Below are 13,349 nucleotides of genomic sequence, written 5' to 3' on the forward strand. Positions count from 1 at the left end.
GTATGTGAGATGAAGATTGATGTGGATTGCTTAAACATGACTGGGTGACTTGTGCAGCCGGTGGGCTTGTTTGTAACGTTCCCGATCCTCTCCTGGCTCTATTTATTCGGATTGATCCCTTCTTTGTCCATATTGAACCTTTGCCACTCCGCCTGATGCGTCAATGTCATGCACCTGCGGCAATCCATCTGCTGTACTGTATGCCGAAACCCCTGCAAACAAGAGCTTCGAATTGAAAGCAACAAGATGACCAGCCACTCGCAAAGTCACAATATTCCAATCTTGAGTCACTCCGCATCGGCGATACCGTCCAGAACACCGTTTAGTTGTCATTCAACCAACACACGATCCTTCACGATCCTGACTCACGGCCTCACGGACGCTTTGGGACACCCTTGTCAGTCTTCGATAACTAGCCCCCGCCATCTCAACTTGCATCCCGCACGACACGGTTCGCTATGGCGGCTTCTGTGGCCGTGGATTAGCGAGATTACAAAGCGCTTCAGTTATGCCGAAATCCGACGCCGCCTCGGCAATCTGATGGCAGATGTAGCTGTCAGAAGATGCCCAGAGATCCCACAGGGCTTCAATCTTGGAGCTTAGGTGTGCAATTGGGCTCTTGCAAGCCGTCTGAGTTTGCCAGCATCTGATTCGAGCTCGGCTCTCAACCGTCTTCCTGGTGTCAGAATCATTCATGATGCTCGGTTGCAGATAGGCGTCGGCATATGATACACATTGCAAGAGGCCGTTGGGTGATTCACGATATTTTGCTACCTTGGCGAAGTCTGGTCAGAGGGGGGGGTAAGTATGCCGTGTACAGTCACCTTTTATCCATCTTCTTCCGCCTCTCTTTGACGACTAAAACAGCTGTCCGCAGCTACAGACAAGACATTGCTGCTGTGTGCATCTGCATTTTAGATATTTCGTTCCTGTCTTCATCTACGTTATATCGCCGCATCTCATCTCCTAATCATTGTCGAATCGATGTCCTGCCGCGGTAGCTTCAACTTCCGCCAACCTTTCACAGAACATCCAATTCAGAAACCGCCAAATGGGCCGGCAAGACGTTCGACATCAACGGCAATGTGCTACCATTTTCCGGGCAACACAATCATTTGCCACCTCCCGCGGGACGGCCAGCTATACAAGGCGCTTTTGTCAATTCATGCGAAGCTGCAGCAGAGTCGATTCACTGAGTTTTACACTCTTCCGCCTCCATCGAGCTGGAATAGGACTGTCTTTGACGGCGTGTGCAATCAGAGGCGCAAAGTTGGCGTCTGGCCCAAGGACCTAGCCCTTGATGCACCGTTGTACAGCTGCCATGGCCTCTTTAGCGAGAAACTCTGCAAGTTTGACCCTGATATCCAGACACCTCTGAGAATGGCTGTCGCAGGAATCATCATGAGCAAAGCCGGCATTCGCCTCGACCTGGCTCCGGTTGACGCCGCGGAGGAGAAGCGCTTGAGAGAACCCCGTGATAGGCTGTCTGAGCTTCTGGAGATTCGAGCCAAAGGAAACGAGTCGTATGTCTTCCATCTCGCTCTCGCATACAGCTTCGGTCCCGTAAGCAGGTCTGATGGGAGGAACTTTCGGCCTTGTTGAGAGAGGGCTATCCGGACATTCCTCAAGAGTTTGAGCTTGGCCTACCGGAGATTTTCTATTTTGATGGCATGTTTGCTTTGCATCGCCAGTTCCATCTCAACGAAAATGCCGGTGTGAAATGAAATCTGGAACAGGCACGTTTTGCAGCGAACGGGATAAGCACTTCTATAAGACGATTTGGTGGTTCTCTTTTCAGGCTTCAACTAGCTAGTTCTGGATGAAAAGTTCCCCAGCTCAAGCTTGCTTCATTGCGACATGTCTTTCCACAACTTGTGCACAACTCCTTGCACGAGTCTTTTCACTCTACTCTCTTCAACGCATTTTGAAGCTCCTCCTTTGTCAAACCAAGAGCGATGTAATCAGGGTTTCCGTTCTCCCAACAGACTACCAGTTCTCGGTCCATTCGGATGCAGCCCCATATCCCATGGGGAATAGCCATAGCAGCCATCGTTGTTGTTCTGAAGTTGGGTTCCACCGGGCTTCATCTTGCATATCGAGAGAACTCTCTTGACTGGTGAGATAGGTGAGATAGGCTGTACAACAGCCTAGATCTAATGGAAGGCTCTCTCAGCAACATATAGAGACATGTGTAGGTCGCAATACTTAGCAAGATAGAACGAGAAGAGAGATACTCATTACCATTAAGCATCCGGAGTTCCCATCCCGTTCAGCGAGGAGCTCGTAATCGACGCTGCAAATCCGTTTGCTAGTCGATATTCGATCGATCTGAGCATCATATTCACGTCTGGGAGTTGCAGAGTTTGCATTTGAAAGATCGTAAAACCGAATCTGCGGGCGATGAAGCGCCAAAGGCATGTTCCTGACAGCGCACTTCATTATTGATTACGAAGGCTTTCCGGAAGTTCGGTATCGGCCTGTCGGCTCTTGGCGGTGATGGAAAGGACGGCCTGGTCCCCCAGATTCCGCCGTAGAATGAGCAAGCCCTAGATGACGGTAATCATGTCACTTGGTATCCACTGACCACTACATCCTACACGTTACCACTCCTCGGTGCCCTGGCACTGCATTCTCTATGTCTCCTCGCTGCTTGAATATCAATTGAAGGCCTCTCATGTGGAATTGGGCCTGGTCACATTGGCCAGCAGGGATCTGGCGATATGTCAGCAGTTGAGTTTACAAAAAGGATTGGGCGCGAGCATTTGTCATGTGAAGATTCACTTCCCGTCCAACGTGGTGATTGAGAGATCGAGCTTCCTTCTTTACAGGTCGGCGTTTCTTCAACTGCTGTCACTATGATGTGGATATCCAAACGAACTCAAATACAGATTTTGGAGGTCATTGATTGGAAATGGCAGATATCATGATCGACTTCACGATAGCAGTAACATGGAGTAGATTGAAAGTTCCATACAATTGCGGCAGATGTGATAGGAGCCTGGCAATGCTGGCAACATTCCTCTGCTTATTGACTCCTACAAGAGTCACTAAAACGAGGAGAAAGTGCTTGAATACAGACCTTAAGAAGCTTCAAAAGCATCTTCATGATAGTTGCCTCTCCCTTCGCTGACAGATGGGTGCTGGACGAGGAAGAGAGGCGGTGGGTTGAAGGAGTCTTGTGTTTTTTCGCCAGGTGGTAGTGGAGAGGAGGGCAGCCGCTGTGAGGATGGTGATTAGATTGACAAGATGTTGCTCGAGGCTGCCTTTGCGAGAATTCCGGATCGGAGACAGGGGAATTAAGGTTGAGTTATAGATCATCAAGGATGATGGACAACTCTTTGACTTGATGCTATTATTGCCACCTCTCTTCTTACAAATACAGTCAAGACACGCAGTTAGCTGCTGCCTGATAGCACGTCGCTTACATGATATCTTCTATGGCTCTTCAACAAGCTCCATAACAACAGGGTGAGTTCCTTCAATTTCGATATTGTCCTAGTGTTATTGCACGCATCCTCTCACATATAATAAGCAGTTGTGGAAACGTGCCCACAGTTGACGCTCCACATCGATCCGCCGATTCAAAAATTTCCCGATTAAGAAAACGGTACGCATTAGTCAGTCGAGTCTCCCCACCAGCATCGCCAGAATTACCCGCTTGAGACAACAGTCCTGAACGGTCTCGGTTTTAGCCACCATCTCCGACAGTCAAGATGATCTAGAGGTGTAAAGTAGTTTGTCAGATTCTTCTGATTCAACTGTCATCCCCTGTTAAATCATCCCGGGCCGCGTTGAAGCCGCGTTGGTGTCAGTCATTTGATGCTGAAGGACTTGCTGCCCGCTGCACGACGCGCGAGGTGCATGACGTTTCCTCAACCTCGTGCATGTCCGTTGTATTAGAAATGAGATCATACAGTTGGTTCGTGAAGTCATCGCGAGCATTTCCCTCAATGCAGGGTTACATTCCATTATCTCCTGGTGCCACACGGCACTCTTAACCGAATGGAACTGGGGTGTATGGGGAGAGATATTTAATCCTGCGTCCTCCCTCAAGTCCTTGCCGCATAGACATAACAAAGCCATCCTCAAAGGGCAGTACACTTAGCCACCTCATCGCCTCCTATCAAGAACGAGCAAAAGTCATACAGTTTCCATCATGAGCGTCACATTCACCGTCCAACGAGGATCCCAGAGCGGGAAAATCGTGCAAGACACCTCCCACCGACAACTGGGCCGCAACGATGCCTACGTCAAAATCACGCACTCTGGCTTGTGCGGAACAGATGAACACTATCTCCATCGTGGCATCGTTCTGGGCCATGAGGGAATTGGCATCGTTGAGGCTGTTGGCTCAGATGTCACGTCAGTCAAGGTCGGTGACCGAGTCGGATTCGGCTGGGTTCACAAGACGTGCGGACGATGTGAATATTGCCTCACCGGTATGTTATTCAATCGACTTCTACTTCTTTGACCATGCAGCTGACATAGCAAAAGGATTGGACTCGTACTGCGACAACAAGGCAGAATTCGGCACTCATGACCATGATGTTGGCTCTTTCGCCAGCCACGCCGTCTGGGATGCCGATGCACTCTACAAGATCCCCGATGGCCTCGATAGCGCCGATGCCGCTCCCTTGATGTGCGGCGGAGCTACAGTGTGGACGCCTTTCGCTCTGTATGGCATTCGTTCAACCGATAGAGTCGGCGTTGTTGGCATCGGCGGCCTTGGCCATTTAGCCATCCAGTTCGGAGCCAAGATGGGTTGCAAGGTGGTCGTCTTCTCGAGCAGCGAGTCCAAGAGAGAGGACGCGATGAGGCTAGGTGCAAGCGAATTCCATGTTCTGACTGCCGATTCTTCTCTGGAGGGAATCAAGCCAGTCAAGCATATGCTTCTCTGCGGAAACGCGCAGCCTGACTACAGCCGGTAAGTGACAGATCGGAGGATGAGCATAGCGCAGTGCTAAGAGATTCGATTACAGTATCATTCCGCTTACAGCATCGGCCGGCAAAATTTACAACCTGACTGTGAGCCTTGATAAGACTCCCATGCCAATGCTGCCGCTTCTGATGAGAGGCATTAGCATTCAGGGCTCGGCTGGAGCACCTCGAGTGGAGATCAGGAGAATACTGGAGTTTGCGGCGCAGCACGGCATCAAGCCTGCTATCATGAAGTGGCCCTTGAACACCCAAGGTGTGGAAGATGCGATGAAGACACTGCGAGAGGGCAAGATGAGATACCGCGGTGTCTTGGTGGCAGAATGAGAACATGGGATTCGAGAAATCAGGTTCCATAGATGCGACTGCGAGCGACTAGAGTCACTATGAATTAAGCCAAAGTTCATATTCTAAGTTTGAAGCCTTGGCATGAGATAAGAATAGGAGTCTGACAATGCGACTCAGTTGATGTGCTCAACTACCAGACCCTTTTGCGCAACATAATTTGAAGGCTCCTACAACTGGCTGCACGAGATTAGCCGCAGACAGCGATAACGCCATCCTAGTCCCTACAAAAAAACAGCTTGGCAACATTCAGAAGACTGACCAACGCCGATGCTGAACCCCCTCGTCCCTCGACGTGGCACAGGGCTTTGCAACGAGTATGCGGCCCGTTTTTTTTTTTTTTGTATCTTGGCGAACCGTTGTTGGATTTCTAAGCATGCCAGTGTGGTTCTCAAGCAGGGCGTTGATCGTCATGGGTTGTGGGTGGTTACCGAGGGCTCGTTCGTATATCGACCGTCTGTATAATATATGGACTCACTATTAGGGTAAGCTGCTACCAGATATTAATATGTGTTCCTCATAGCTTCTCCGCTTAACCCATAAATGCAAAGCCTTGGAGATTTGCCACGAGAGACTACCATAGTCGATTTCGTCTCGTGATACGTAGAATTCGATCTCTCTGTATAACCATTTTCCGAGGTCAGCTATAGAGTCGTTGCTGTGAGTTGTCACAATGCATCGCTAGTTTCAGACGCTACCACATTAGAGAGTCATATCCGGAAACGCTTCAGTGCCATTTTTACATCTGCGCAGCGATAGTATGATAGTAAATGCTGGCATATTAGACACATCTGTCTCCGATTTGATAATTTCATTGCTGCTAGCTACCAGACTTCGAACCTTCCAGGCCGTTTCGATATTCAAAAAGCCTCAGAACTCCTGGAGCTCCCTTAGTAAAGATCCAACCCATTTACACACCATTTGCCGAATCGGGCAGTTGGTGTAGCTTCTCCACCAATCCCTTGCTCCTGAAGAGCTGCGATGAGCTAAGCTGCGAAAAGACCGTTGTCTCGAAACTGCAAATGGTGGTTGTCGTTGACGATGGGGACAACTCCTCCTGACAAATGTGAGGGATATTTTGATTGTGATGTAGAATGGAAACTTCCGGGTTTCTCATATTGAAGATGCGGAGGCTGATTAATTCTGAGGATAGCTTCGTGACACCATTTCGAAGCATGCTTGATAATGAAAACTTCTGGATCAGAAACCTTGTATAAGTATCTGATAAGATCCTCGACATGGAGAAGAAGACAAGACAGAGACGTCATCTATTAAGCACAGCAACACAACTGCCACAGCCATCAGAATTCCAAAGCCAACACTCTTGATCTCTTCAAATTCAATTTCCATCAACAATGGCCAACAGCAACCTTCTGGTCCTCACAGGAGCCACCGGCTTCCTAGGCTCCAAAGTGCTCGTCTTGGCCCTCGAGGCAGGCTCCAATGTTCGCATCGTCGTCCGATCCGCCGCCAAAGCCAACAAAGTCTTCAACTCGCCCTCCATCAAGGCACTCAACCCTTCGGCAGAAAAGCTCTCACACGTCATCCTCGAGAACATGGAAGTCCCCGGAGCCTTTGACGAAGCCCTCAAGGGAGCGACCCATGTCATCCACTGCGCCTCTCCCATCCCCAGCTTCGGCGGCGTGGCACCTACCCAGGAACACTACAACGAGCACTTCATCCAGCCTGCTGTCCGAGTGACAATCGGGCTCCTCGAGAGCAGCCGCAAGGCCGGCACCGTTCGACGCGTCGTCATCACCAGCTCTGTCGTCGCCAATGTCCCCTGGTACTACTACCTCGGCCAAGGAGACGACAAGATCTTTGACGCTGAAAGCCGCATCCCCGTCGACAAGGGGCCCTATGGCTCCGAGTTTCAGGCCTACGGCGCCAGTAAGGCTGCTGCGCTGAACGAGTCCGAAGCTTGGATCGCTGAGAACAAGCCCGGATTTGACCTGATTAGTATCCTCCCTGGCTGGATCTGGGGTGCCGACGAGCTGGCCACGACGCCCAAAGACTTTAAGACCAGCTCAACTAACTCTGTGCTCCTTGCTTATCTTCGAGGCTCCCAAACGGATGCTGCATCTCACATCAACTCAGTGCTCATCGACGACGTCGCAAAGCTTCACGTCCTGGCTCTGGATCCCAAGATCCCAGGCAACCAAGCCTTTCTCGCCGTAGCAGATGACATCGATGGGAAGGACTGGGAGGATGCTATCGAGATTATAAAGAAGAACTACCCGGAAGCCATCGAGAAGGGACTCTTGAAGACGACTGGGAAGCAGCCGACCATTCGCATTCGCCTGGACGCGAAGAAGACGGAGGAGACTTTTGGTTTCAAGCTTGCTGGGTATGACGAGCAAGTCAAGAGTCTGGTAAACCAGTATCTCGAGCTTGTCAAGGCTTGAGTGAAAACCACCCAGACTAGCAATCCTTATCAATCCCATTCTGATGCAGCTTACAGGCTTCCGTTTTCATTAAGACGTGAGATTTGCACAGGTGGATGACATGCGCTTGAAGTATCTATTGAGATTGTAGGTTCGCGTCACTCTGGACTCTTAAATATGTGTGCATGTATGTATATACAGTCATGACAACGCCACGGCAAATAAACGACCTTCCGAAGAAGCATGCTCTACAGCTTGGCAAACAGGCCCTTTGTCGCTCCCTTTCCAAGCTGAACCAAGGTGCTCTTGATCCGCATGTAAGCCTTGATGCCCTCAAAACCATTCTCGACGCCAATGCCACTCATCTTCCACCCACCCACGGGCATCTCGGCCGGAGACTCTCCCCAGGTGTTGATCCAGGTTATACCGGCTTGTAGCTCCTTGACCACGCTCTGCGCCAAACCCACGTCTGTCGCCACAACGCCGGCAGCGAGTCCCATCTTGGTGTCGTTTGCGCGGCGAATGAGCTCTGGCAGCCATTCCTCCTGGGATTGCCCCTGGGTCTTGTACGGTAATATGGTCATTACGGGCCCAAAAATCTCCTCGCGCACGATTCGCATATCGTCGGTGCAGTTGGTGAAGACAACAGGCGGGACCCAGTATCCGTCGGGTGTCGGCTTGTGCTTCTGGGCATCGACAGCACCATCGTATAGAACCTTTGCCTTGTCGGTCTCTTTACCGTGTCGGATGTACATGTTGACCTTGTCACGCTGAACGGCGCTGACAACAGGGCCAAAGTTTGTCTTTCCGTCCTGGGGCAGACCCATGCGGATGCCCTCTCGGCAGCGCTTGACCACGGCCTCCTCCACGCGCGACAATAGCGTGTCAGGGACGAACACGCGAGTGCCGTTTGTGCAGACCTGGCCGGTGGAGAAGAAGTTGGCTGCCATGGCAACATCAGCTGCCTCGTCGACGTCGGCGTCTGGGAGGACCACCAGCGGGCTCTTACCACCGAGCTCCATGGTGATGCTCTTCATGCCCTTGGCCGCCTCGCTGGCGACTTTGCTGCCCGTGCTGACCTGGCCCGTGAAGCTGACCTTGGCGATGCCTGGATGTGCGACAAGGGGAGCTCCGACGCTGGGGCCATCGCCGTAGACGACGTTGAAGACTCCAGGCGGAACGCCAGCTTCGATATAGATCTCGGCCAATGTGTTTGCATGGAGAGGCGTCACCTCGCTCGGTTTGTATACCATGCAGTTTCCGGCGGCCAGACAGGCGGCCGACTTCCATAGAGCAATCTGTATCGGATAATTCCAGGCGCCAATGCCGGCGCATACGCCCAGAGGCTCGTGACTGGTGAGGATGTACGCGTCTGGCCGTAGTGTCGTATGCTGGCCGGGCTGGCCATTGGCAATGAAGTGCGCGTAGTATTCGAGGACATCGGCTCCAGTCACCACATCAACCGTCGACGTCTCGGACCAGGCCTTGCCCGTGTCGAGCATCTCGGTGCGGGCAAGCGCATCGTTTCGCTCTCTCAGGATGGCGGCAGCTCGAAGAAGGATGCTTGCGCGTTTGGGGGCAGGCGTTTTCGACCATACTGGGAATGATTTGAGAGCTGAGGAAACGGCGTCGTTGAGCTGTGATGGTGTCGTGGTGTAGATGGTAGCCAGCGGTTTGGCGGTGCTGGGGTCGAGGGACTGAAAGGTGTGGGATCCGGAGGACTGGGGCTGTGGCTTGCCAGAGTGGAAGGTGTGAATTTCTGGTGAAAAGGTCATCTTGCGTGACGTTTCCGTGCAGTCTCCCCAATACTCTGCCACAGCGTCTGTGTTGATGTCGTGAAGAGTGCAATTTGGCGTTGGTGGTGAGAGGAAGTTGGCATTGGGAGGAACTTGACCGTGACGTCGATCTTGACTGTAACAGTACAGGCACAGGAACGGGGGACTCCGTCGACGGCACACTATTTCGCGAGTATTTTCCAAGTATCTATCAGGTCTCCACAGTGGCCACGACAAGGCAATTTTTGTTACTGCAGGACATGACAAGTAGATGGAACTGAAGGAATGAGACCACAACGAGGAAACACTGTACCGCCTTGCCTTCTGCAGTACTACAAAAACAACCTACATACCTGTTGTCTCACCTGTCAGGGACGCAGCACCAGCGTGCCGCTGTGGGGTTGCACAGACTGGGGCTCTTCAGTCTTGAGCGGTCTCTTGTCTGGGGCTGAGAGACCGCCAAAGTGCTCGAGAGACACGCTACTGTAGGCCGTGAGAGCGTTTACCTGCATCCGGAAAGCAGGCAGACGACGGGCAACAGAGAAAATGCAAAGCAGAGACGAGGGACAGGTGGGAAAATGCGGGCTACGTCACCGATGGATCCTCGGGGACCGACAGGAGAGGAGACAAGGTGAACATCCCGGTTCGGCGGTGGAACCTCTGAGAGAGGCTGGGCCGGCTCGGCTTGGCAGGAAGAGGCTGTAGACTTGTATGTCTCTGTGTTTGTCCTGAATCCGTGCGTTGTCGTACGATTCCAATGCGTGGATGGTAGAGATAGGTTACTACCGTAATATCAGTGGCGTTGGTGACATGCCACTACTGTAGCACTTATAGCAATGCCTGTTGATGAGCCAAGATGGAGTGGTTGGGTCTCTGGCAAGGCTTACACGGAATGGATGCTATCCATCCCTAGGTGAGACTGGAGGGCATATGTACAGAAAGAGCGCTGTTGGATCGAATGCTTTATCCGGATAGTTCAGCTTGTGCTTGGAAATCTCGACAGCCACCGCACGCAGCAAAATTGGCCCGAGACTCGATGCAAACGAACGCCATGTTGGAGGATTCATCTCCAAGACTCGTACAGTAACGCCGACTGAAGGTACAACTCGGGGTACTTTAGGTGGGGAGCCAGGAATCCCTCGCCAGTCTCAGCCAATCAACGCTTGCCTTTTTGCCCGGATCAACCTAGCCCCGTCTCTTAGTCATGCTCCACTCCGCCCTCCTGCATCAGCTAAGCCTGGCTTCAAACTCGTTCGACGCCTCAAACCAGCCAAGATCATCACCATCCTCGCCAGACCAACGGCTCGAAATGGCTTCAAATCAGCATCAACACCGGCCTCTTCCCCGCAATTTCTGCCGACGGACGAATGTCACTCTTGGCACACCGTGCTGCCAGTCCTGGATCCCTCGGAATCGGATCAACTGTGAGACAGGCTACGCAGAATCAGCGCAGTGCCTTCAGAAGAGACCCGAGCTTTGACGTCATGGCCAGCCTCACACTGTGCGGTAAAACGCCATTCCTCTTCTCCCACCCATTTCTCCAAATCGAAGAGAAGGGAACCGTGGCGCCGAACTTTGGGTCTCGTTTTGACAGGAACCCTGAAGATCGATTCTATTGGGTAAAAGCGCGTGAGATCCTTCTTTCCTACCCTCTTTCCCACTCCTGGCAATAGGAACGGTCTCCATTCTGTCGTGTCTCTGCGCAGGAGAGGCTCACACAACACTCCAACCCGCTGCTTTCGTCTCCACCGCAGAACAAAGTCGAAAACGAGGCCATACTGCTCCATGACGACTCGCGAGTCCGGTGCCAGCCGTGCCCCGTTAGCGTCCAGGGGGATCTTGTCCTTGGATTCGCAATACTGCAGCGGTGGCTCTGGCCGAGGACCAAGGCCAACAAGGGATATGCAGCTGAGGCTGACTCGCTTCGTCCATCCTGCTCATAAATATTGCCGCCTTTCCCTTTCCACATGAGTTCGGGGGTACTGTTCTTCTGCCGGATGCAGACATTCGTCGATTACACCATAGTCTGGACGAATTAGATCAAACTCTGTTCAAGCCCTGGGCTGGTTTCCATATACGTGATCCGAGGCTTCAACAAGGTCGTGGCGTCTCATTTCCACCTCTACCTAGTCAGGGCGGACCCTTCAAGATCTCCCCGCCTTCTCGAGATCCTCCATTCTCACCCGGCCCCGACGGCAGCATGACCACCCGCTCCCTTCCCAGCAATGGCGGCTGTGCCTTTGACTACATCATCGTTGGCGGAGGCACTGCCGGCTGCGTGATCGCCTCCAGACTCTCCAGCTACTTGCCAGAGCGACGTGTCCTCCTTATCGAGGCCGGTCCCTCAGACTTCAACCTCAACCACGTCCTCAACCTGCGAGAATGGCTGAGCCTGCTGGGCGGCGACCTGGACTACGACTACGGCACGACGGAGCAGCCCATGGGTAACAGCCATATTCGGCACTCTCGCGCCAAGGTTCTGGGAGGATGCTCCTCGCACAATACACTCATTTCCTTCCGCCCTTTCCGCCATGACATGGACCGTTGGGTGGCCCAGGGCTGCAAGGGCTGGACCTTTGACAATGTCACCCGGCACATTGACAATCTTCGCAACACCTTCCAGCCCGTTCATGCCCGGCATCGCAATCAGCTGTGCAAGGACTGGGTTCAGGCTTGCGCCTCTGCTCTCGACGTTCCCGTCATTGACGACTTCAACGCCGAGATTCGCGAAAAGGGCCAACTCACGCAGGGTACTGGCTTCTTCAATGTGTCGTACAACCCGGACGATGGCCGGCGGAGCAGCGCGTCCGTCGCTTATATCCATCCCATCTTGCGAGGCGAGGAGCGGCGGCCAAACTTGACCATCTTGACAGAGGCTCACGTCTCCAAAGTCTTGGTCGAGAACGATGTGGCAAGCGGTATCATTGTTCACTTGGCGTCTGGCGAGAGAGTGGTGCTCAAACCACGCAAGGAGATCATCCTCTGTGCCGGCGCCGTGGACACACCCCGCCTGATGCTCCATTCCGGCCTTGGCCCTCGCTCACAGCTTGAGGGTCTGGGGATCCCCGTTGTCAAGGACATTCCCGGAGTGGGCGAGAACCTGCTCGACCATCCTGAGACGATCATCATCTGGGAGCTCACCAAGCCGGTTCCTCCCAACCAGACAACCATGGACTCGGATGCCGGTCTCTTTCTCCGTCGAGAGCCCGCCAACGCCGCCGGTAACGACGGGGATGCCGCCGACATCATGATGCACTGCTACCAGATTCCGTTCACGCTCAACACTGAACGGCTGGGCTACCGCAGGATTCAAGATGGCTATGCGTTTTGCATGACTCCCAATATCCCCCGGCCCAGGTCCCGGGGCCGCCTCTACCTGACGTCGGCGGATCCCGCGGTGAAGCCGGCGCTCGACTTTCGATACTTTACCGACCCCGAAGGCTACGACGCCGCCACCTTTGTCGCCGGCATCAAGGCCGCTCGCAAGGTCGCCCAGCAAAGCCCCTTCAAAGAGTGGCTGAAGGAGGAGGTTGCGCCCGGCCCCAAAGTGCAGACCGACGAGGAGATTAGCGAATACGCTCGACGCGCCGCCCATACCGTCTACCACCCTGCTGGAACCACCAAGATGGGCGACGTGAGCAAGGATGAGGCCGCGGTGGTGGACCACGAGCTCAAGGTCCGGGGCATCGCCAAGTTACGTATTGCTGATGCGGGCGTTTTTCCCGAGATGCCCACCATCAACCCCATGCTTACGGTGCTGGCCATCGGTGAGCGAGCCGCAGAGCTGATTGCCATGGAGGAGGGCTGGAAGCCCAAGACGTCGAAGCTATAGACGAGATACCCCTATGCTTCACTAGCACATAGATTTTCTTGACTACATAGGTAAAAGGAATTGACGCGAGGCGTGGGC

At 53.1% G+C, this 13,349-nt stretch overlaps 5 protein-coding genes across 5 annotated transcripts; 4 read left to right on the forward strand and 1 right to left on the reverse strand.

Moving 5' to 3' along the window:
• Positions 1-1,083: 1,083 nt before the first annotated feature.
• Positions 1,084-1,724, forward strand: CCMA1212_005522 (uncharacterized protein; the record flags this gene model as incomplete). Its single annotated transcript, XM_073702779.1, has 2 exons — positions 1,084-1,563; positions 1,608-1,724. 2 exons carry the CDS (start codon positions 1,084-1,086, stop codon positions 1,722-1,724), a joined length of 597 nt encoding a protein of 198 aa, XP_073558958.1.
• A 2,432-nt stretch (positions 1,725-4,156) lies between these two features.
• On the forward strand, positions 4,157-5,262 carry CCMA1212_005523 (Alcohol dehydrogenase; the record flags this gene model as incomplete). Its single annotated transcript, XM_073702780.1, has 3 exons — positions 4,157-4,439; positions 4,495-4,924; positions 4,968-5,262. The coding sequence occupies 3 exons, from the start codon at positions 4,157-4,159 to the stop codon at positions 5,260-5,262; spliced, it is 1,008 nt and encodes a 335-aa protein (XP_073558959.1).
• A 1,373-nt stretch (positions 5,263-6,635) lies between these two features.
• Positions 6,636-7,685, forward strand: CCMA1212_005524 (uncharacterized protein; the record flags this gene model as incomplete). Its single annotated transcript, XM_073702781.1, has 1 exon — positions 6,636-7,685. One exon carries the CDS (start codon positions 6,636-6,638, stop codon positions 7,683-7,685), a length of 1,050 nt encoding a protein of 349 aa, XP_073558952.1.
• A 227-nt stretch (positions 7,686-7,912) lies between these two features.
• On the reverse strand, positions 7,913-9,439 carry CCMA1212_005525 (NAD/NADP-dependent betaine aldehyde dehydrogenase; the record flags this gene model as incomplete). Its single annotated transcript, XM_073702782.1, has 1 exon — positions 7,913-9,439. One exon carries the CDS (start codon positions 9,437-9,439, stop codon positions 7,913-7,915), a length of 1,527 nt encoding a protein of 508 aa, XP_073558953.1.
• Positions 9,440-11,639: 2,200 nt separating this feature from the next.
• On the forward strand, positions 11,640-13,271 carry CCMA1212_005526 (Choline oxidase; the record flags this gene model as incomplete). The annotated part of the gene is made up of 1 exon (XM_073702783.1): positions 11,640-13,271. The coding sequence occupies one exon, from the start codon at positions 11,640-11,642 to the stop codon at positions 13,269-13,271; it is 1,632 nt and encodes a 543-aa protein (XP_073558954.1).
• Positions 13,272-13,349: the final 78 nt, after the last annotated feature.

The sequence above is a fragment of the Trichoderma ghanense genome (assembly GCF_004382785.1).
Source record: "Trichoderma ghanense strain CCMA-1212 chromosome Unknown scaffold_5, whole genome shotgun sequence".
In the NCBI taxonomy this organism is placed as follows: domain Eukaryota; kingdom Fungi; phylum Ascomycota; class Sordariomycetes; order Hypocreales; family Hypocreaceae; genus Trichoderma; species Trichoderma ghanense.